This window comes from Pogoniulus pusillus, chromosome 11, assembly GCF_015220805.1.
Source record: "Pogoniulus pusillus isolate bPogPus1 chromosome 11, bPogPus1.pri, whole genome shotgun sequence".
Classification (NCBI taxonomy): Eukaryota; Metazoa; Chordata; class Aves; order Piciformes; family Lybiidae; genus Pogoniulus; species Pogoniulus pusillus.
In genome coordinates, this window is record NC_087274.1 from 1,522,615 (window position 1) to 1,545,412 (window position 22,798).

The following is a 22,798-nucleotide window of genomic DNA, read 5'->3' on the forward strand; positions in this document are numbered from 1 at the left end:
CTGCTGCTTTCGTAATTACATGAAGGTCACATCTGAAGAGCTGCATTCCTCGTCTGGCATGTGCTTTTAATTAGCAGAGGGATGCACCACAACGCCAGCAGCCAAAGCCTGCAGCTTGCACAGGGCAGTTCTTTAGCCAGGGTGGCAGCCCTCTGGCTGGAAACAAACACAGGACCATGCCATTTCACCGTGACACTGCTATTTGGTAGAGGCTGCTGCAGCAGGATCCACCAGATTCAGCTCAGATTTCAGCCAGAGTGAACTGACTGAAAGGAGTGATCTGTTCCCACAGCTCTGCAGAGAGCTTTTCTTCTCCTTCCAGCTGCACTGAGTAGCCCAAAGAAGTGGCAGGGCACAAAGACATAGAGGAAATGCAAAGAGCTGCAAAGTGACTTGTCCAACCTTGCCTCAAAGGTGATGTCAAGAGACATTTCGTACTTTGCTTCCCTGCTCTGCCCAGCAGCCAAGGCACGAGGAGCACACAGTGCTCCCTCTTCGAGTGGTCAGTCTAATGCAAAGGAGCTTCTCCAGCAGCTCTCATCCACTCTCCAGCAGCAGAGAGAAAACTATGAGCTTCCAGCTAACCCACACAGGCCAGTGGTCTAAGTGCTTCCTCTAAATCAAGCTTCTCTCTAGCCTACTGTCCTTGGGACTAAATCCACACACAAGGTCTACCCAAACTACTGCATACAGCCTGGATTTTCCCCTATGTCACAGATGACCTCTGTGACACTAACAGTAAATCAAGTCTCTGAGCTAAGGGGTGGCTAAAAAGGAAAGAGTGAGAGCAGTAAGATCAGTTCTCACTGTGCCCACAAGGCAGCCTCCCAGCTCTGTCACCTGCTGCAGCACCACACGCCTAAGGAAGCACTTCTACACCCACTGCAATGGGTTAGGAAAGCAGAGGGTGTGGTAGTGACAGCCACTTGCCACATCCAGTCAAGATCTAAACAGCTTATCTTTGGGATGAGTCATTTTAGGTCATCCAGATAATTCTGCAATCCCTTCCCTCCCACAGGGAAGTTTTTAACTACCCCCCTGGGTCCTCAAGGCCAGGCAGACAGGTTGCACCTCACCACCTCCACTGGGTTTGCACTGGGAGTGCATCACGTCCCAGAAACCTGGGACTAAAAGGACTTTAAAAGGACCTTAGAGCTGCTCCCAGTAGCCAAAGAGATCCCACAGGAAGGCTGCAGAGGCACTTTCCACGAGGGTGTCCAGCAGCAGGACAAGGGGGAATGGTTTGAAGCTGAGGCAGAGCAGGGTTAGATTGGAGCTGAGGAACTTCTTCAGTACAAGGATGAAGAGTCTGGCACAGGCTGCCAGGGAGGCTGTGGCTGCCTCCTGCATGGGGGTGTTCAAGGCCAGGCTGGATGAGGCCTTGAGCAGCTGAGTCTAGTGCAGAGGTGTCCCTGCCCATGCTGGGGAGGTTGAGGTTCCTTCCAACCTGAGGCATTCTGTGACTCCATGAGAAGGTGCAAACCACAGGTGAACAGTGCCAAATGGAAGAGATGGATCCTGGCACCAGGGCTCCAGCACGACCAAACCCTTTCCCAAAGCCAGCAGCCTCTCAGTATTAGAAGGCAGGAAATCAGCAGAGCTCAGTTCTGCTCTGAATCCACTTCCACTGGGTGAAACTAAACACTCCACACAGACACACTCAGATCTGCATTCGGGCCTCGTGCCTGTAAAGTCATCTCGGTAGGGGGCTTGGCTTCAGCTGTGTGAAGAAGGCAGTTACCAGCCAGTGTTTCATGGCCACAGCTCCAACAGGGCATGCCTTGTGCTAAGGAGACGAAGGCCACTCTGGGTGCCCCTTCCCACCCGCACAGTTGAGCAGGAAGAGAAACTGTGTGCAGCACAGAAGGATCTCTGTGAGGCAGGCAGGCTGAGGAAACAAACCTCCCTTTGACTCAGGCAGCAGCCAACACAGGCTGCTCACACGTGCATGTGTGTGTGGGGAGGGAGATGCTCTCCTTACGGTTCACCTTTCTGGGTGAGGAATCTGCTTCTTGCCAGCTGCAAGAGGCAGGAAGCATTCTGTGGGGAAAGCTTTTACACCATGCTGTCAGTAAACCAGCAGTGGCAGAAGGCTGTAGCTGGTCTGGCTGTGTGCAGTAGGCTGTAGAAATGGTGCGGCAGGACCACGCAGCACTTCTGCCAAGGCTTTGGACTGCCCTGAGTCAAACGGGATGACAACAGCATGTAACTGTCTGCAGAGCAGCTGAATCCATCAGGAATCCCACCTCTTTAGGTCGTCCTCAGGAATCTCTCGAAGTGCACCACTGCCACTCAGAGACAGAGGCAGGAAAAGGCAGCACAGCCCTGGTGCTCTCCCGCATGGACACCCAGAGCCAAGACAAGCACAGGAAATCAAACTTCAGCCTAGCATTCGCTGCTGGGTTCATTTCTGCTCGCACAGGGTCTCCTGATGGTCTGTTTCCACACCACAGCAGCCACAGAACGGCTGGGTGCTGATGCCAGTCGGGGCAAGGTTAGGTGACAGAGGGGAATTCACCCAGGTTATTTCCACCCTGAAGAACAGGTGGGCAGCTGAGGTGCATTAATCCCACCGGCAGCACAGGTCAGCAAGTTTCCTTCAGCTATCATCTCCCACTCAAAGCAGCAACAGCTAAACCGAGTATGGGGGTCAAGCTGTGGGCACTTCTGAAACACCCCCACACAGCCCTGGAATAGCAACCCTCTGTTTTCCTGCACTTAGGTGCCTGGCCCATGTGTGGGGCTGGATCGTGCTGTATCTAGGCTGCTTTCAGTCGCTGTGCTGAGGCTTGGGTTCATGTTCCCAGAACCAGCTGCCCTGAAGCAGTTGCTGTCCCACCGCCTGGTGGGGCAGAGCTCTAGGAAGTTGGTCCCTGCTGTGTCTGAACTCCCACTAGGAGTGCAGATATCAAAAGGTTTGGGTTCAGAGTGTAGCCTATCCCCAGGCAGAAGTGCTAAATAACAACACCTACGTAAACAGACACGAAAGCAGAAGATAAAGCCTCCTCTCAGAACTGTCCGTGCTTTCCTAGGAGTCACCACTCCTTATTCACCAAGAAGAAGGGTCACAGAGTAAAGCCTTTTTCTCAAAGCCTGGGTCCCTAGAGTGGCCCTGGGAGAGAACTCCCTCTTTTTCCATGAGCAGCCCAGGGGAGTGTCCAGGCAGCTGCAGCCAGCTCAGCTTTGATGCCACACAGGCAACCACATCATGCAACACAACAGCCAGCGCTCAGCTCTCATCACTTGAGTCCTCTGGCACAAACAGGGCTCCTGAAGAGACCAGCCACAGGCTCTTTCAGTCTCACACGAGCCCTGCCTCAGAGCATGAGTGGGATTTAAAAGTGAGACAGAAAAATGGCAAAATAAAAGTACCATCTGAAGAGATACTCCTGCAAGACAAGGCAGGTCTCACCTCCAGACTGCTGCTTCCTGCTCCAGTTTAAAGACTAGATCCCTTCTACTCTGCCCTGCTGAAGCCACATCTGGAACGTGGTGCCCAGGTCTGGGCCTCTCAGTTCAAACAGGACCTCAGGGAACTGCTTCAAAGAGTCCAGGGCAGAGCCACCAAGGTTCTGCAGGCAGTGCAACATCTCCTGTGAGGACAGGCTGAGGGAGCTGGGGCTGAGAGCTTGGAGCAGAGGAGCCTGAGGGCTGCCCTCAGTGCTGTGCTAAAGATGTGCAGGGCAGTGTGGGGAGGATGCAGCCAGGCTCAAGGATGCCCAAAGGCAAGCACAAGGGGCACTGGGGGCAAGCTGGAGCAGAGGAAGTGCCATGGGAACAGGAGCCAAAATTTTGTCCCTGTGAAGGTGACAGAGCCCTGGAGTAGGCTTCCCTGAGAGATTGTGGAGTCTCCTCCTCTGGAGCCATTTAAAACCCTCCTGGATGTGTTCCTGTGTGCCCTGCCCTGGGTGATCCTGCTCTGGCAGGGTTTGGACTGGATGATCTCCAGAGGTCCCTTCCAAGCCCTAACCTCCTGTGATTCTGAGATCCTCAGCTGGCTGAGCAGCACAGCTCCACAGAAGTCAGCTTGGCTCAGTCAAGGATCTACTCATAAGGGTCCAGAAAAAGAACACAAATAAACCAAACCAGTCTGTATATATATGGTATAAATATTAGCAATAGAAGGTCATAACAAAACTAAACCAGAACAGCTGAACATCTGCCTGTCAGTTACAGCGGGGAGGTGAGAGCAGGTCACGTATCAACAGAGACTTATCCCCATTAGTGACATGGCATTGGAAAGAGGATACAGGACAAACTCTGGCATCAGAGTTACAAGCTGGAGAAAGCTTGTAACTCTCTCCAAAAGCTTTTCAGCCTGCAGCCCTGAGGGCAAACCAGAGCCTGGGCTGCAGCAGAAGTGCAGCCAGCAGGGCCAGGGAGGTGATGCTCCCCCTCTGCTGAGACCCCACCTGGAGTCCTGCATCCAGCTCTGGAGCCCCTGGGACAAGAGGGCTGTGGAGATGCTGGAGAGTGTCCAGAGCAGGGCCAGGAGGATGCTCAGAGGCTGCAGCAGCTCTGCTGTGAGCACAGCCTGAAAGAGTTGGGGCTGTGCAGGCTGGAGCAGAGGAGGCTCCCAGGTGACCTTCTTGTGGCCTTCCAGCATCTGAAGGGGGATACAAAAAAGCTGGGGAGGGACTTCTGAGGCTGTGAGGGAGTGGCAGGAGTGGGAGGAATGGAGCAAAGCTGGAGGTGAGGAGAGTGAGGCTGGAGGTGAGGAGGAAGTTGTTGAGCAGGAGAGTGGTGAGAGGCTGGCAGGGGCTGCCCAGGGAGGTGGTTGAGGCCCCATGGCTGGAGGTGTTTGAGGCCAGGCTGGCTGAGGCTGTGTGCAGCCTGCTCTAGGGTAGGGTGTCCCTGGGCATGGCAGGGGGTTGGAACTGGCTGCTCCTTGTGCTCCCTTCCCACCCTGGCTGAGTCTGTGATTCCATGATCCCATGCTTCTATGACTGTGCAAGCATGGTGCTCAGCCTGCATGTCCAGGCCAGAGATCCTCATGCTCTGCTTGGAAATCAACTGACTGGCACTGGAAGGGACAGCAGGCATAAGTGGACTCTGTGGAAGAACCCAGGTGCTTGGCAGGGAAGCTGAATTCTGCCAGCCTTGCGCAGAGGCTGCCACCACCTGCATGGGGCTGGCGCAGTCAGACAGGCTCCGATGCCCTCTCAGAGCTCACACCTGATCTGCTTTAGCCTGAAGGCTCAGCCTTCTGCAGGGAAAACCTCACAGGGATTAGAAGAATAAAGCCATCCTGAAAACAAGTTTGCAGCTCCAGGGAGCAAGCCTGCCCCAGCCACTTACACCTCGACACCCTGACTGCTTTGGCAGCCTGTGGCAGCCTCACACACGGGCCACTGGTGGTGTCCTTCAGCAGGAGCTCAAGTCAGGTGTTGTGCTGGTTTGAGGCTAACTGGAACATTTTACTGGGAGAAATTAAACCCTTAGCTGTGAGAAGAAAGAAAAGACAACAAGAGTAGCCTCTACCACTCATTCTTCTGCTGAGAAACACAACCAGCCAAGGCATGACACTCACTGCTCACACCCTGCTCAGCTCTCACTTCTGGTCCTTCTCTCTGGCAGTCTGCTCTCTGGGGTTGCCTCTGCATTAACTCTTTCATCCAACCTAACCCTTTTGTCCTCTAGCCTTCTTGTTGTCTTCTTGGAGATCTCACCTCAGATCTCTCCAGATTCATCATGTGAGATATATGGGGACTGATCTGGTTATTTCTGAAGGGAGGGAAAGGGGGGGAAGGGAGGAGGAGGTTTGGGTTGGGAGCCTCCTAGCAGCCTGATTTTTGGAGGGTATTGTGTTTCTGTAGTACTTTTAACTTCTATATAACTGTAAATACTGGTGGAGAGGAGCTAAACAGGAGGCAGCAGTGCCCAGGTGGGCAGCAGAGCCAATGGCATCCTGGGCTGGCTCAGGAGCAGTGTGGGCAGCAGGACAAGGGAGGTTCTTCTGCCCCTGTGCTCAGCACTGCTCAGGACACACCTGGAGTGCTGTGTCCAGTTCTGGGCTCCTGCAGTCAAGAGAGATTTTGAGGTGCTGGAAGGTGCTTGGAGAAGGGCAGCAAGGCTGGGGAGGGGCCTGGAGCACAGCCCTGTGAGGAGAGGCTGAGGGAGCTGGGGGGGTGCAGCCTGCAGCAGAGGAGGCTCAGGGCAGAGCTCATTGCTGCCTGCAGCTGCCTGCAGGGAGGCTGTAGCCAGATGGGGTTGGGCTCTGCTGCCAGGCAGCCAGCAGCAGAAGAAGGGGATCCAGGCTGAAGCTGTGCCAGGGCAGGTCTAGGCTGGACGTGAGGAGGAAGTTGTTGTCAGAGAGAGTGATTGACATTGGAATGGGCTGCCCAGGGAGGTGGTGGAGTGGCCGTGGTAGGAGGTGTTGAAGCCAAGTCTGGCTGGGGCACTGAGTGCCATGGTCTGGTTGGTTGGGCAGGGCTGGGTGCTAGGCTGGGCTGGGGGAGCTTGGAGCTCTCTTCCAACCTGTTTGTCTCTATGGTTCTATGAAATATTTGTCTATACATCTGCTGGTAAACTGCTAAGCTGTACACGTGGCTCCATCCCTTAGCCTCCAGGCAGCTGAGTCTAGTCTGGGTGGCTTCACTGTGTGTGTGGGCAGCTAACTCCCGAACCATCTCAGGCGTGAGGTGTGTCCCTGCCAGTGGATTCCTGCTTCCCCTTCCACCCCAGCCCTAAACGGGCTGGAGGCTGCTGCCACCTCCTCTTTGCTATCCCCAGTGCCAGGCTGGCTGCAGCTCGGTGGGTGCACGGCTGTGTCAAACACCCACACAACGGCTGTAGGGCATTTAGGGCTTCTCGCTGTGTTCTCTGATGAACAGTCCATAAGGAAACTGCTTCTAAAGTGAGCCTGGGGGGAAAATCCATGTAAGAACACATGTGCCCGTGGAGACTCTTCCATCTGCACCCACGGGAGCCCCCAGCAGGGCCCTGCTCCAGCGCTGGAGGTGGCACACACCAGCGTGGGAGGGCCACACACCAGCGTGGGAGGGCCACTCCGTGCGCCACGCAGCAGCCACACGGCAGCGGGGGGAGCGTGGGCAGGGGCGCCGCCGGGCAGGGGCGCCGCTGGGCAAGGGCGCCGCTGGGCAGGGGCGCCGCCGGGCAGGGGCGCCGCTGGGCAGGGGCGCACACCGCCGCTCGGGCTGGGAAAGCCCTTCCAGAGCATTAAGTGCAAGCATTAACTCGACCTCAGCACCACATCCCTGCGGCTTTTAGAGCCCCCCGGGACGGGGCTTCAGCCACCTCCCCGGGCAGCCTGTGCTGCCGATGTCCAGCCCAGAGCTCCCCCGGTGCAGCCTGCGGCCCCTTCCTCTCCCCCTGCCACTCGTTCCGTGAGGAAAGCACCGAGCCCGCCTGGCTGCAGCCTCCGAGCAGCGCCGATGGCTCCGCTCCGCACCGCAACACCTCCGAGCCCTCCGCCCCGGCCCTGCGGCCCTGTGATGGCGGCGGCGGCCCCGGGGCGCGGCGGGGGCCGGGCGGGGAGGGGCGGCGGCGGCGGCCATTGGCTGGGCCCGGTGCGGCCGCCAGTGCCCCGCGCCCGACCGCCGCCGCGGCTGCCGGGGACGATGGAGCCGGTGCCGCCGTGGGGCTTCTCCGAGCAGCAGTTCCAGGCCGCCTGCCGGGAGCTGGACCAGCCGGCGCCGGCGGCGGGGGGGCCCTGGCAGCTGCTGGTGGAGACCATGGGAGTGCGGATTTACCGGCTGTACGACGAGGTGGGCGGCGGCGAGGGGGGAGCTCCGCCGCACCGGGGGGCGGCCGTGCCTCCGGCCCTCCCCGGCCGGGGCTGAGCCGGAGCAGCCGCGGGCAGCGGGGCGCGGCGCGGCCGGAGCGCTGCGGGGCCGCGGGATGAGTGGGGACGGTCACACATCCCGGCCCGGAGCCCCCGGCAGCCGGCACGGGTCAGGCTGAGGTGCGGTGCCCGCCTGGGCTCGGTTTCTGCAGGCCCGCAGAAAGCAGCTTTGAGGGTAATGCCATTAACCGCTGCCGCGGAAAGCGGCTGTGCAGCGGCGAGCACCGCCGGCGGCTGCGGCAGGGGGCTGCGGCAGGGCGGCTGCGGCAGGGGGCTGCGGCAGGGCGGCTGCGGCAGGGCGGCTGCGGCAGGGGGCTGCGGCAGGGGGGTCCGCGCCGGCTGCGCCCCGCAGCTCCCGCCACGGCCGCGGCGTTCTGCCGGGCTCTGACCGCCTTTAGCCTGCTCGGCCCTGCTGCCTGAGGGCACAGCGACGAGAAGCCTCTGCTGCTTTGCAGCCAGCTTCGGCCGATCCAGCAACGGCGAAGGCTGCGGCATGGCAGAGCCGATGCTGGGGGCCAGCTGGGAGGCTAAGGGAAGGCAGAATCCCGTGTCCTGCGTCGGCACATGAGGTCCTGCCATCCCTGCACCCTGAATTTAGCGACTTCTGAGTGATGTGACAGTAAATGGCATCACTACCGGAACGTCTTGCCCTGTGGTGGAGCAAGAGTGCCTCCAAGGCCTGTACCGTGTGGCTGTCTTTTGGTAATCCTCAATTAAGGGAATTGTTTCCAGCTGCCTCCTGGCTGGGACAGAAGAGCTTTGGAACCAAGCAATGCAGTGTAGTAGTGTGAGGTCCTAAAGCTGTTCTGGGAGCTTGCAGCTGCCCTGTGGCCTTGATGAGGTAAAAAGGAGACAACTCTGTGCAGAGCCTTGAGAACATCCCAGCGTGGCTTTCTCCTCTGGGGAAGCAGAAGGACACAGAGAGCAGTCAGTGCTGGCAAACAGCTGCCTTGGCATGTTGGCTGCGGAGTTAAGGCTTGGGGTGAGCTTGGTTTGCCTCCTCGCGAGGTGCAGTTGCAAGCCAAGCCCAGGAGAACATAACCCCCCCCGCCTTGTCTGGAGTGGAAGAGAGCCCCATGCCATGGGCAGTAAGGCTTCCTTTCTGAGCCAGGGGAAGGGCGAGGAGAATGGTGCTTTGCTGTTCTGCCTTACACCACACCTCGAGTAAACACACACATGATAATCCACATAGCCTTCCTGACTAGTGCCCTGCAGGCAGTGTCCGAGCTAAACCAGCCTTTTTGGGGCACCCGGGTCTTACCTCAGTCTCAGGTGTGATGTTTTCCAGATTAGCTTTTCTTGTGAAGATAAAAGCCCAAGGTGGTGTGGGTGCCTGGGGCTGGACAGTCCAGCTGTGAAGGTAGTGGTCGATGCTTCAGGGGACCTACAGTGAAGATGAGTAGCTTAAGCCCTTGGTCCCGTTGTTATCTTCTGGTGCATCAAATCTTCATCTTCTAGGGTTGATTTGAGAAAGGCAGGGGAAAGGAGAAAACCCAACCATTGACTAACAAGAGTGTTGTATAATCCTTCCCTCCCCTTCCTTGGGGACACTTGGGTGTGACTCCCACGTTGTATATCCAAAGTAATCTCATTGTTGTAGTTTAGTCCTGAACTGGTGCTGACAATTGCACAAACACTCTATAGGCACAGGTGGAGTTTCCATATGCTGAGTGCAGACCTCTCCCAGAAGGAAAGCAGCTGATAAATATTCAAGGCAGATATAATAGTCTGTTGTACATAACCATGAAGGCTGTGAAGTGTTCCTTGGGCCCCAGCCCCAGGTACCAGCAGACCTAGGACTTGCTGGAAGGTTTACTCCAGATTTTGGAGAACTTGGAAACTTCTTGGAAGTGGCTGAGGTGCTTAAGTACATTGCATAGGGGCTGCAGGCTTTGCCACAGGGACTTCATGCTTCTGGGAAGCTTCAGCATGGGCAGGATTTAGTCCACAGTGCCCAGTGGAGGTGAAAAGATGTTGTGGGGCGTGTGTGAGTGTGAAGAAACATGCTCCCTTTGGAACTACTTCTGGAGTGAAAGGGAACTGGTGCAAGGGAAGGAACAGCCATTGTGTGGGGCAGGACAGCCTGTCTGGCTTTGACCTTTCATGTCTAGATCAAAAAGTGCAGAGGTTAAAGCCTGGCTCTGAGGCTGTGTTTTGAACTCCTGCTTTCACAGCTCTTGAGCACGTTTGTAGTCAGTGCCCCACCTAACTTCCTTCAGCTGCTCTCCCTGCTGCAGAGAACTTCCCTTTCCTCTGTGACTTTGCCTCTCCCCATTCTGTTTCCACAGCAGTCAGGACTTTATGAGTATAAAATCTTTGGTGGCCTTGCTGACTGTCCCCCAGAGCTGTGTGTGGATGTCTACATGGACCTAGAGTTCAGAAAGCAGTGGGATCACTACGTTAAAGGTAAGCTCATCTGGGCAGTTGGAGAGCAGGTTTTGTCTCCACAATGACTCCTGTCCAGTTCTGGGCCCCCCAGCTCAAGAAGGCCAGGAGCTGCTTGAGAGTGTCCAGCAAAGATGTTTAAGGAAGTTGAACATCTTCCTTATGAGAGAACCTGAGGGAGCTGGGGTTGGGAGCTTGGAGAGGAGACTGAGAGGTGACCTCAGCAGTGGTTATCAATGTGTGCAGGTGAGTGCCAGGAGGCTGCAGCCAGGCTCTGCTGGGTGATGCACAGGACAAGGGGCAGTGGTGGAAGCTGAGGCAGAGGAGGTTCCGTGTGAACCTGAGGAAGGACTTTTTCCCTGTGAGGGTGACAGAGCCCAGGCACAGGCTGCCCAGGGGGGTTGTGGAGTCTCCCTCTCTGGAGAGATTCAAAACCTGCCTGGATGTGTTCCTGTGTGATCTGCACTCGGTGATGCTGCTCTGGCTGGGGGGCTGGACCAGATGAGCTCTCAGCCCCTGACATTCTGTATTCTATGATTCTGTGACTCTTCCCATTAAAACATTTTCAAGTTGTTGGATCCAAAGACCTGGGGCCATGCTGAAATACCTTTTGGGATAAGGCTGGACACTGAGAGTAAAAAAGCAAACACTGCCAGGGACAGCTCATCTTGGCTTGCCTTGGGAACCTTGGCTCTTCTTTGATTAAAGGGCATGGGTAATAGCTGACTGCTGGAGCAGCAAATGCAGCTGTGCCTGGCATGAACAAAAAACCTTGTGATGTGTTGTTGTAACTCTTCTGGAGCCCCCAACACAAGAACTGGAACATGGAACTCTTTGAGCCAGTGCGGAGGAGGCCACCAAGATGCTGAGAGGGCTGCAGCAGCTCTGCTCTGAGCACAGGCTGAGAGAGTTGGGGCTGTGCAGGCTGGAGAGGAGAAGGCTTCCAGGAGAGCTTGGAGTGGCCTTGCAGGCTGTGAAGGGGGCTGCAGGAGGGCTGGGGAGGGACTATTGACAAGGTGTGGTAATGAGAGGAGGAGGAGGAATGGGTTTGAAGTGTCAGAGGGGAGATTGAAAGTGGCTGTTAGGAAGAAGTCCTTTAGAGTGACGGTGGTGAGACACTGGCACAGGTTGAGGGAGGTGAGACACTGGCACAGGTTGAGGGAGGTGAGGCACTGGCACAGGTTGCCCAGGGAGGTTGTGGAGCACAGAAGCACCCAACGTGATCTTTGATCACGTTGGGTGCTTCTGTGCTCCACAACCTCCCTGAAGGTGTTGAAGGCCAGGCTGGATGAGGCCTTGAGCAACCTGTTCTAGTGGGAGGTGTCCCTGCTGGTGGCAGGGGGTTGGACCTGGCTGAGCTCCCTTCCAGCCTAACCCATGCTGTGATGCACAGCAGGAGCAGGAGGTGGTTACCGGTTCAGACTCACTGCCTCCTGCTTTGTGCTGAAGCTGTCCACTGGCACTGGCAGGCTGACAAGTGCAGGTGGTACGTGGCTGGGTTTTCTTTCTGTGTTTGCAGAGATGCAAAGGTAGATGAGTTAGTGGCTAACAGTTGAGTTGAGGTCCTTAAAACAGAGCCTGAATCCCTTTGAAAAGGGAAAGCTGGAAGCAAAGCTGCTAACCCAATGCTCCACTGACCTCTGCTGGGGAGCAGCCTGCTGCGGCTCGCTGCAGCCTGGGGAGCTGTGCATCCTGCCTGCTGCTCCAGCCCCGAGGAGAAGCTGTTTTCCTGGGCCAAGGCTGCCTTACAGGGCATACCAACATACCTCGTGTGTGGCATTCTCCTTGAGCCTCAGCAATGAGGTGATCAGTCTGCGGCAGGCTCCTTCTCCAGACCACTGCAGGTGGCTTGGCAGGCTGTGTTCTCTGGCTCTGAGAGGTGGCTGCAGCTCAGGCAGAAGTCTGCTGCAAAGGAGGAGAGCACTCTGGCTGTTGGTGTGAGCCACCTTCCTGCAGCACACCCTTTGAAACTGCCTCTGTGCAAGGGCCAGTCCCAGAGCAGACAGGAGTTTCCCCTGGCTCAGCCCTGTGGCTTGCCAGGGCCATTCCCCTGACTGGCTGGTACTGCCTCGAGGGAATCATGGAATCACAGAATCCAGCAGGCTGGCAGAGAGCTCCAAGCTCACCCAGCCCAGCCTAGCACCCAGCCCTGCCCAACCAACCAGACCATGGCACTAAGTGCCCCAGCCAGGCTTGGCTTCAACACCTCCTACCACGGCCACTCCACCACCTCCCTGGGCAGCCCATTCCAATGCCAATCACTCTCTCTGACAGCAACTTCCTAACAACATCCAGCCTAGACCTGCCCTGGCACAGCTTCAGCCTCTGTCCCCTTCTTCTGCTGCTGGCTGCCTGGCAGCAGAGCCCAACCCCACCTGGCTACAGCCTCCCTGCAGGCAGCTGCAGGCAGCAATCAGCTCTGCCCTGAGCCTCCTCTGCTGCAGGCTGCACCCCCCCAGCTCCCTCAGCCTCTCCTCACAGGGCTGTGCTCCAGGCCCCTCCCCAGCCTTGCTGCCCTTCTCCAAACACCTTCCAGCACCTCAACAGAAGAAGCTGTGCAGTTGGGCACTTTCCTCCTTCATGCCACACTACTGAGTTGCTGCCATGTTTAGGGACTTCTCTTCGGTATTTTTTCCTGTTTGGTTGCTTCTGATTTGAGTTTCCAGGCAGGCTGGGGGCAGTGTAATGAAGGCTCCTAACTGCTCCAGCTTCTTGTTCACTGTTACTGCTGTGGAATTCTTAATAGCTTTCCTAAACTTCACTAATCCCTCCTGTAAGACCTCTCCAGGTATTATAAAGCAGCACTCATCCTAGCTCCATGTTAACTCAGGAGCACTTACCAGGATAATGACATACTTGTGAAAAAGCCACTCTGTAGTTGTGCCTCAGAGCTGTGCAGAGGCAAGGCAAAAGCTCAGGGAAGGAAAAGCTTTGCATGAGCTAACTGAAAAAAGGGATTTGATTGCCTCTGCCCTGATTTGTTCTGCTTTTGTGCTTTGGGGGTGGGGGGTTTTGCTTGCTTTTGGGGTGGTTGGTTGTATTCATCAGTGAACTGAACAGCAGCAGAACTGCAGGCCACCTGCTTTTGAGCATTTGGTCCTTGAGAAGCCCTGCTGCAGAGCAGTTCAAGGCCTTCAGCTGCTGCAGCTTTGGTCCACAGGAGTTCTGATGTAGTTTTGCATGCTGTTAGAAACCTGAGCAGGTCTTGATGCTGTGGATGATTCTGCTGCAGTGGCAGTGAAACCTCTCTGACAGTCTTCCTCTTTCCACCAGAACTGTATGAGAAAACCTACGATGGAGAAAAAGTAATCTACTGGGAAGTGAAGTTCCCATTTCCTCTCTCAAACAGAGATGTATCCTTTCAAGTGGCTTTGTGGCTCTTACAGTTTTTGTCTCCTGGTCATCCAGAGATGCCAACAATGTGCTGAAGGGAGGCTGTAGCCGGGTGGGGTTGGGCTCTGCTGCCAGGCACAAGGAGACAGAAGAAGGGGATGCAGCCTCAAGCTGTGCCAGGGCAGGTTAAGGCTGGATGTGAGGAGGAAGTTGTTGTCAGAGAGAGTGATTGGCATTGGAATGGGCTGCCCAGAGAGGTGGTGGAGTGGCTGTGGCTGGAGGTGTTGAAGCCAAGCCTGGCTGGGGCACTTAGTGCCATGGTCTGGTTGGTTGGCTAGGGCTGGGCACTAGGTTAGACTGGGTGAGCTTGGAGCTGTCTTCCAGCCTGGTTGATTCCATGGTCCTATGATTCTATTCAATGATTCCACTGCTCTGCTGCACTGGATCTAAGATCTAGCAGTCCTCAGGTTACATGAATATGTATGGCCTGCAGAGCAGTGTGGGTGCCTCTTCCTACACACAGCTAAGCTCACCAAGCTGAGTTACTACTCCTGCAGAAGCACAGCTGAAGGGGCTGGTGTCTGTGATGGAATCCACTTGTCAGCTCATCATCTGTCAAGCTGGCAGTGTTTTGACATCCCTCCTCAACTTGGCTCCCAGTATGTCTATGTTCGTGACTGCCGCGAGATGGCTGTGGATGGGAGGAAGATCTGGGTTGTGCTAGCTCGGAGTGTCTCTGTTCCTCAGTGCCCTGAGAGGCCTGGCATCATCAGAGTGAGCAGCTACAAACAAAGCCTGGTGATTGAAAGTGATGGCAAGGCTGGATCGAAGGGTAAGGGGTGAAGAAAGTGTGATCACAAGTTGTGTAGCCAAAGGGGGGGTGGGCAGGGTGGGCTGGAAACCTGAAGGTAAAAGCAGTTCCTGTCAAGTGGATTTGCTGAGCACCAGGAATGAATCCACTTTAAAGTGGCTTAAACTTTTGGAAGTGGCCATTGCAGTGCTCATGTGGAAGAATTCTTTCCTGTGAGGGTCCTGGAGTGCTGGCACAGGCTGCCCAGAGAGCTTGTGGGGTCTCCTTCTGTGGAGCCTTTCCAGCCCTGTCTGGATGTGTTCCTGTGGGACTTGTGCTGGATTCTGTGGTCCTGCTCTGGTGGAGGAGGGGTTGGACTCTATGACCTGTGGAGGTCCCTTCCAACCCCTAACATCCTGTGACCTTTTAATCAGCAGCTGGGCTGGGTAGTTAAGAGCAGACTCCCAACCACTTCATTCTGCACCCCCATCCCACTCCCTGCTCCCCCAGCCTGCACTTCTGTTTATGGCACTCAGGCTGGCTGGGGAGAGTCTGCTGCTAGCTGCACTCTGATTACCTCAGCAGTGATCAGAGTATCAGGTTGGACTGATCTCTGGAGTTTGCCTAGAGACTGACTCCTGTCTGAGATCAGTCCTTTAAAGACAGCTCTGCTTTATGAGCCAGGCTGCCTAAAATGGTTTGCAGTAGTCTAATATTGTGGTGCCCACAACTGCCCAGAGGCTAACTGGGAGTGGCTGTGCTTGCTTCACATCCCACATCAGTACCCTCTGGCTTTGTGTGCAGGATTGAGGCAGAGCTGCAGTGCTTGGTGATGCACACCCACAGCCCCTGTCACCTGCCCTTGCAGCTGGTGCTCAGCCTGTGGCTGGGTGACTCTCTGCTAACTTCCCTCTCCTCTCTAGTCTATATGTACTACTTTGATAATCCTGGTGGCATGATTCCATCGTGGCTGGTCAACTGGGCTGCCAAGGTAAGGAGTAGCTGACTGCAAAACTGCCTTGGGCTGATCTCTTTCCAGCAGTGTGTTCCTGTACCCATGCCTGCCTTCTGCATGCTGGGTAGAGTCTTTTCTTTGTCCAGTCCCTTTCTAGCTCTGATGGAGCCCTATTTGTAGACTTGCTGTTGTCTGCTCCAGGGTATTGTCTGCACCTGGGATGTTATGTCCAGTTCTGGGCCCCTCAGTTCAAAAAGGACCTTGGGGAACTGCTTCAGAGGGTCCAATGCAGAGCGACCAATATTCTGCAGGCAGTGGAAGATCTCCTTGGGAGGCCAGGCTCAGGGAACTGGGGCTCAGGGAACTGGGGCTGGGAGCTTGGAGCAGAAGAGCCTGAGGGCTGCCCTCATTGCTGCTGATAGAGATGTGAAGGGCTGGAGCCAGGCCCTGCTCAGGGATGTCCAGTGATGAGATATGGGGCAGTAGGTGCAAGCTGGAGCGGAGAAGGCTCCATGGGAACAGAAGGGAAAACTTTGTCACTGTGGGGGTTACAGAGCCCTGGAGCAGGATGCCTAGAGAGGCTGTGGAGTCTCCTTCTCTGGAGATGTTCCAAACCCACCTGGATGTGCTCCTGTGTGCCCTGCCTGACCTGGGTGATCCTGCTGTGTCAGGGTGTTGGACTGGATGAGCTTTCAAGGTCACTTCCAACCCCTAACCTCCTGTGACTGTGCTCTCATGGCAGTCATCTTTATGTTACTCCTATCTGATTCTTTTGGTTAGTCAACCAGGCAGGTAAATCTGTGCAACAAACCCAACAAACCCATGCTGCAGAGCACACCTGAGTGGCTGCAACTTGACCAAACTTCAGTAGTGCAGCCTGGTTGTGAAGGGCCAAAGGAGCTATCCTGCATTGGAAGGCCTTGGTCTCCACAGTGGCACTTCTCTTGCTTGCAGTGTTTCTTGCTTGCATGATGCCAGCCTGACTTCTGCACTTGTCTCTCCACAGAGTGGTGTGCCTGCTTTCCTGAAGGATATTCAGAAAGCTTGCCAGAGTTATCCCAAGAGCACATAGTCTGGAGTTGATCTGACCTGCTTCATCCTGGAGCTCTGCACTGACAGGAGTGGCTGTTAACGTCTCACACTGGATAAAGCCTACCTCTAACAGTGGGAAGAATTCTGCTGTGCTTGGTTTATGCCTTCAGTTTTATTGAGATTGTTGTTTCCACCTCTAGCAAGAGCCAGCCACTGGCAGGGCAGCACCAACATTAGCTGCATCCTTTTGGGAGCACTGAAGTTTTAGCCTTGTCCCCCATGCTTTGCTTCTGCTCGTTGTCATGTGTCAGCTGGAGGAGTTCTGCTGGCTGAAATGTTAGATCCTGGAGCAGGAGACAACAATCTTGCTAGGAAAAATGTCTGAATTTGGGCTGAAAATCATGCCTGGGTCTGCCTCTGTGGCCTTGCAGGGTGGCTTCCTGCTGAAACTCAACAGTGGGACTTGCACTGCTTAGAAGGAAATACTTCTGCTACCCGAGACTTTCATCCTCAAGCTGTCTGTGTGCGTGAACCTCAAAAATGCTGAGGGCATGGAGGTGAATTGCCAAGAGTCTGCAGAAGGACCTGGAATTCTGTGTTACTAAACTTCCTTCTGATGGCTTTAAGTCCAGGTGCAAAAGGACCTGTGCCTAAAGCTTTGCATTCACATCCTAATGCCCCCCCTGTCTGAAAACTAAAACCATCAGCTGTGTCCTGCCAGGACAGAAAGCAGGAGCTGGCTCCCACGTCTGCTGTGAGGGGAGCAAGGTACACCTTCAGAGTCAGCCTTGGCTGCAAAGCAGCCTGGACACCAGCTTGAAACTGGAAATGATTTCCAACTGATGCCTGCAGCTGAGTGTGAATGAAGGGGATGTGAAACTTGGGCTTATTTCTGTTGTTAAATGTCATGCTGCTGTAAAGGATGGAACTGTGATTTTCTGGGTGGTAATCCACTGAAAGCAGAACTGAGCAGCAAATGGAACCTCCAGCACCTTTGGTAGTGGGGGAGGATGGAGTGCATGAAAGATGAGAGGGCCTTGGCCTCAGGGATTTAAACATTCTGCACTGCTACCACAGCTGAGCCTGGGACTGGACAATTCTTGTGATGGAGCAGCTTTGCCTTTTTAAGGAGCTGGTGGAAGTGGTTGCCTTTCTACTTGGTGTAAATATTGGTTTCCAATAAATCAGTATTTATCCATGCAGTGCTCTTCTGTCTCTCACGTTTCAGAGTCAGCATGCTGGGCAGGTCACAAGTGACAGGCTGGTGTCATGGGCTGCTCTGTTTTTAAAGACTTCAGAAAGAAAAGCTTGGCTTCATCAGGAGCCAGGAGGGTTCCATGTGCTCTGGAAGTGGCTGCCAGCTGCATTTAACTCTGTGAAATGGGATTAGGTGGATGGGATCAGGTGGATTGTTCAAGAAGCAGCTAGAAAAGCAAAGCAAACTGTTGTAGAGTTAACATCAAATATCAAAGGAGAGAAGCTAAGGATGATTCTTCCTGGAGTGGTGATGCAAACTGATTGATTTCCATTTCCTTTTGAGCAAAACCAGAGCTCTGTGCCACAGCAGTGCAGCCCCTGTCTGTAACTGTAGATCTGCCTGAAAGCTCACAGCTTAAGGTTTACCACAGTACAGGTCTAGTGAGCTCCCTGTGTGCACAGAGGTGAGTCATGTACAGATGAGATCTTTCTTCATCCATTTTTTTTCTCCCACCAGCCCGTAGCTTTAACAAACTGAAAGCAGGAGAAAGGGTGAGAGCCTTTTCTCTTCAAGAAGTGCTGATTGTGCCATTCTAGCCCTGTCTGCAGAGGGCTGGGGCACTAAGGCTGAGCATTTGAGAAGCTGAATGGCTCCATTGTCACTCTGCTGCCTACCTGGCTTGCTGCAGACCCCACACCGAGTGTGGAGTACGTGGCCTTTGCTCACATATCCCCAGCTAAAAACCAGTGCACAGGCAGGTTCTTGTGCTCTACACAGCTTCCCAAAGGAGAGCACATGTGGTTCAGCAGGAGCTGCTGAAAACAGCTTTTCATTTGCCAGCAACTAACTGATGAGAAGAGGAATGCAGCATCAGAGCTTCTGTTGAATTTAGGCTTTCCCAGTGGCATAGATGAGCTGTGACACCAGGCTGGGTCTGTGTGTTACTATAACCTGTCTTCTATTAGCAGGGACAAAAGAAGTCCCACTTGGAGCAGATGATCTCTTAAGGTCCTGTCCAACCTAAGCGCCTCTATGATTGGTGTCATTGGTGCTCTTTTCTGCCTGGGGAACTGCAAGCAGAGAGAGTGTTGCCAGTTTTCAGTCTTTGGGTGTAAAGACATTGATAAAGCATTTCAGAGCTTTATTCCTGACTGGCTAAGTACTGACCTTGTGTCAATCCCATGTGAGCTTCTGGGGCTGGCTCGAGCAGAAATGTGCCTGCTGTCAGAGCTGTCAGTCACTGTGCATCAGGAGTTCTTGTGCACAGGGTTAAAAACTGGATCCCTCCTCCCTTCCTGTGCTGGTTGTCAATTCACCACCTGAAAGTCAGCTTTGTGTTTCCACCAGCTTGGCTGAAAACAGAGCAGGAAGTTTTCTGCGAGAGGGATCTGTTGTAGCCATAGGGTTGGGTGAATAAAAAGAAAGAAGCATTCCTGGTAGGCAGTGGGCACAGAATCACAGACTGTCCGGGGCTGGAAGGGACCTCAAAAGATCATCCAGTCCAACCCCCCTGCAGAACAGGGTCACTCATACCAGGTCACACAGGAACACACCCAGGATGCAGCTTCTCGCCTCTACCCCACCCCACTGACAGCTCACAAGGTAGGTGTCCCACTGGGGATTGCTGGGACTAAGGGAGATTTCCCAGCAGCCCAACAGGACTAGGGAGTTGCTGCAGTTCCTGGGAGTAAAGAGGTATCTGATCCAAAGTGTGATAATCAGGCTCCCACAAGTGCCAGTCAGCTTTGACTCTATTCTCTTTTGGGTTCCAAACCCCCCTTTGTGCATGTTGCCCACAGAAAGAAGCTGTGCTTTGGGGGCTGACTGGCAGCCACCTCCTGTGATGCTGTAACAGTGAATGCCATGAGAGTGGTGAGAGGCTGGCAGGGGTTGCCCAGGGAGGTGGTTGAGGCCCCATGGCTGGAGGTGTTTGAGGCCAGGCTGGCTGAGGCTGTGTGCAGGGTGTCCCTGGGCATGGCAGGGGTTGGGACTGGCTGCTCCTTGTGGTCCCTTCCAACCCTGACTGATTGTATGATTCTCTGAATACAAAGCATGGCCTCGTCCTTCAGAGCCATCCTTCCCATGTCACCTCTCCATCAAACTGTTGTATTTGAGTTGGAAGGGAAAGGAAAGGAAAGATTCTGAGTAACCCAAAGTCAACAGAGTGGCTGATGTCAGCGCGGCAGTGGCTGCGGTGCTGCCTCCCAAGGTGGTGTGTGAAGGGAAGCACAAAGTTGCCTTTGCTCAGGAAACATCTGCTTGATGCTTCATTTCTCAAGCAGCTCATTGGCTGGTTCCTGGCGTGGAGTGGAAGGAAAGCTGTGGGCAGACAGGAGGACTGACTCCTGCTGTTTCATGCAGACGAGTGGCTGATGTCCACCAACGCTTTTGCTTTCCTTTCTGCAGGTTTCCTCTGCATGAAGAGCATTTTCCAATGGGATCTAAGAGTGTTTACATCTCCATCAGCTGGGAGCAGTCTCTCCAAGCACAGATTTACCTTCCTAGACAGAGGGCTAATGATTAACCAAATTTACTGCACTGTAGTGTTCTGACTAGATAAAGGAGCTTTGTTTCTCACTCATCTCTTGAAGGCTGAAAGACACTGGGAGCTTCCATAGCAATCCAGCAAGGAAGGCTTGGAGCAGCAGGGCAGCTGTGATCAATCTGGATAGATGACACAGAAGAAAAGTGCTTCTGGAGGAGCAGGAACAAGGAGTCTCTGCAGCAGGACGAGTTTGCCTCAAGTGTTTTTCATACTGCTGCAGATGTGGAAGGAATTGTGGCCAGTCAAGTGGCTGCAGCTGGTCGTTAAGCAGCTCTCTAATTCCTCTCTGCAGCTGCCAATTAACATGTTAATTAGGATTCCATCTGAACACAGACAAAGAGAACATGGTCCTTCTGTGTTAGCTCAGGATGCTCTCTTCTCTGAGAAGCTGCCAAGAAACAGGGATTCTCATCCAGTATCTGAAGGGGGCTCCAGGAAGGCTGGGAAGGGACTATTGGTAAGGTCTTGCAGTGACAGGAGGAGGAGGAATGGGTTTGAACTGGCAGAAGAGAGACTGAAACTGGATGTTAGGAAGTTCTTGACAGTGAGGGTGGCGAGACACTGGCACAGGTTGCCCAGGGAGGTGGTGGAGTGGCCGTGGCAGGAGGTGTTGAAGCCAAGGCTGGCTGGGGCACTGAGTGCCATGGTCTGGTTGGTTGGGCAGGGCTGGGTGCTAGGCTGGGCTGGGTGAGCTTGGAGCTCTCTTCCAACCTGCTTCATTCTATGATTCTATGAAATAGGTTCCCCTCTCCACTGGAAGCTTTCAATTCCAAAGTAAGAAGAACTGCATCCTGTGAGCAAATGTTTCAGTGGGAGATGCTGTAAGAAGCAATTATGTTAAGGGCCTTGAATATGGATATTAATTGTAGCCCTGTGAGAAGGTCCCTGGATGCCAGCTGTGCAACCAGCTAAGCTGCTTCCGTGGCTCAGACCTGAGCACCTGCAGCACTGAGATGTCAGTGAGTTTGCCTTTGCCCTCCCTAGGTTTCACCCAGATTTTTGCATATTGGTCAGCCCTGTCTTGCCAGTGGAGCCAGAAGAGGCTCTGCTTTGGCCTTGTGACACTGGAGGAGTCCAATTTTGCCCAAGCTTAATTTTTCCATCTGTGGAAGTAATTCCTGAGAGTGACTCATTTGAACAATTTTGTTTCCAGGACTGCCAGGTTTGGGTTGCAGCAGCCCTCTGTGACAGGTGAGGCCAAGGGTTACCTAGGTGCTAGCCACACTTCCAGTGGGTACCTGCTGTTAGCTCACAAGGCTCACTGCTTTTCTGCCTGAGCACACCTTGAAAGGCTTCACTTCCTCCCCCCTTCTCCCTGGAGCTGTGAGGGTTTGGGCTCCCAGTCCTCCTTTCCCAGAGCATGCTGGCAGTGGTGTGGAACAGGCTGTAACTGGATGCTCCACTTTCAGCTGGAGTTCTGGGTTCAGAATGGGGGTTTCAGTGTGTGGCTGGAGAGCAGGCTGCTGCTGCTGTGCACTTGCAAAGGTTAATGTGCTTTCTCAGCATGGAAGCCAGCTAACTGATTGGTAGGTTGGAGTGGAGAGTGTGATCCCACAAGGAGCCAGAACCGCCTTGGCCAACCCACCCACCCTATCAAAGGCTCCTATGATGCTGTTCCCCTATTCAAATGAAAACAAAGAGCAGGGACGTTTCTTGGGCAGGAAATTACTCTGACACTCAAAGGGTCTATTGTCCCAGGGTGTGAGCTGTGGGCATGTGGATGCTGCTTTCCACTGGTGTTTTTTCCGTGTAACATGGGAATGGGCTGAGCCTTGATAACACTTAAGGTGTGGTTCTAGGAACTATGAAGCTGAGAGCCTTATTACTGAATAATGAGCCTGATTGATTTACTCATCCAGCCTGGCTTTGAGCACTCCCAGGCAGGAGGCATCCACAGCCTCCCTGAGCAGCCCATTCCAGCGTCTCACCGACCTCACTGCAAAGATTTTCTTCCTCCTATCCAGTCTCAGTCTCGTCTCTTCCAGCTCAGAGCCATTCTCCATCATCCTGTCACTCGCAACCCTTGTCAAAAGTCCCTCCCCAGCTCTCCTGTAGCCCCCTTCAGGTACTGGAAGGCTGCTCTGAGGTCTCCTTGGAGCCTTATTTTCTCCAGGCTAACCAGCCCCAACTCTCCCAGCCTGTCCCCATACTTACCATGGTCCTCACTTTGGTTTCAGTGGAGCTATCTGGAAAGCTAACAACATCTGCACAGGAAATAAGATCTGTAGTTAATGCACTTGAGACAGCAGATGCTGATTATCCGGGGAAGCTGACAAACAAACCCAACCAGTTCTGACCCAGTGGATGCTGCATTGGCAGCCTCATTGTCTGGCAGCCTGACCTTGCATACCCAGCCTGGTGAGGCAGCTGGCAGCTTACTGAAACGTGGCAGAGGGGAAGGAAAACACAACCACCTCTGCACAGAGAGGCGTGCACAGGGAGCAGATGAGGGCAGAGCAGCACCTGGAAAAGGGCAGTAAATAGAGCTTGACAGTGAGGAAAGACTACAGGAAACTGGGTACCCAAACACAGCAGAGCCAGGAAGGCATTTCAAAGGCTGAGGAAAGGGCCACAGGTACCATGGGACAAACAAGGGCACTGCTGGGCACTCGCTGCTCCCTGCTCTGAGCAAGGCTGCAGCAGCAGCAGGCATTTGGGCAAAGAGAAGCAATTGGACACTACCTTTAGGGTTTTTTTATCTGAGAAGTCATTTGGTTTCCTTTTTCCTGATACTTTCCTGGTGTTTCATGTGAGGT

The 22,798-nt window shown here is 54.3% G+C and overlaps 1 protein-coding gene and 1 long non-coding RNA gene across 5 annotated transcripts; one reads left to right on the plus strand and one right to left on the minus strand.

The window, feature by feature from the left end:
* Positions 1-7,524: 7,524 nt before the first annotated feature.
* Positions 7,525-17,501, plus strand: PCTP (phosphatidylcholine transfer protein). 4 transcript variants are annotated; one of them, XM_064150510.1, is made up of 6 exons: positions 7,525-7,727; positions 10,093-10,210; positions 13,463-13,542; positions 14,183-14,354; positions 15,236-15,303; positions 16,274-17,501. In XM_064150510.1, the coding sequence occupies exons 1-6, from the start codon at positions 7,581-7,583 to the stop codon at positions 16,337-16,339; spliced, it is 651 nt and encodes a 216-aa protein (XP_064006580.1). In that variant the 5' UTR covers positions 7,525-7,580; the 3' UTR covers positions 16,340-17,501. The 4 variants fall into 4 exon arrangements, with proteins under 4 accessions (XP_064006580.1, XP_064006581.1, XP_064006583.1 ...); XM_064150511.1 differs by having other exon boundaries at positions 10,096-10,210; XM_064150513.1 differs by lacking the exon at positions 7,525-7,727 and adding an exon at positions 7,874-7,979.
* Positions 17,502-20,296: 2,795 nt separating this feature from the next.
* LOC135179681 (uncharacterized) lies at positions 20,297-22,798 on the minus strand. The gene is made up of 3 exons (XR_010304071.1): positions 22,725-22,798; positions 22,197-22,246; positions 20,297-20,430 (listed from the first exon to the last, which is right to left on the minus strand). It is a non-coding gene; the product is annotated as an uncharacterized LOC135179681 (long non-coding RNA).

Bases quoted from the DNA above. Each gene is read 5' to 3' on its own strand.
- PCTP (XM_064150510.1), top strand. From the start codon at position 7,581: ATGGAGCCGGTGCCGCCGTGGGGCTTCTCCGAGCAGCAGTTCCAGGCC. The intron at 7,728-10,092 runs GTGGGCGGCGGC...CTGTTTCCACAG, and splicing joins TTTACCGGCTGTACGACGAG to CAGTCAGGACTTTATGAGTA. The intron at 14,355-15,235 runs GTAAGGGGTGAA...TCTCCTCTCTAG, and splicing joins TGGCAAGGCTGGATCGAAGG to TCTATATGTACTACTTTGAT.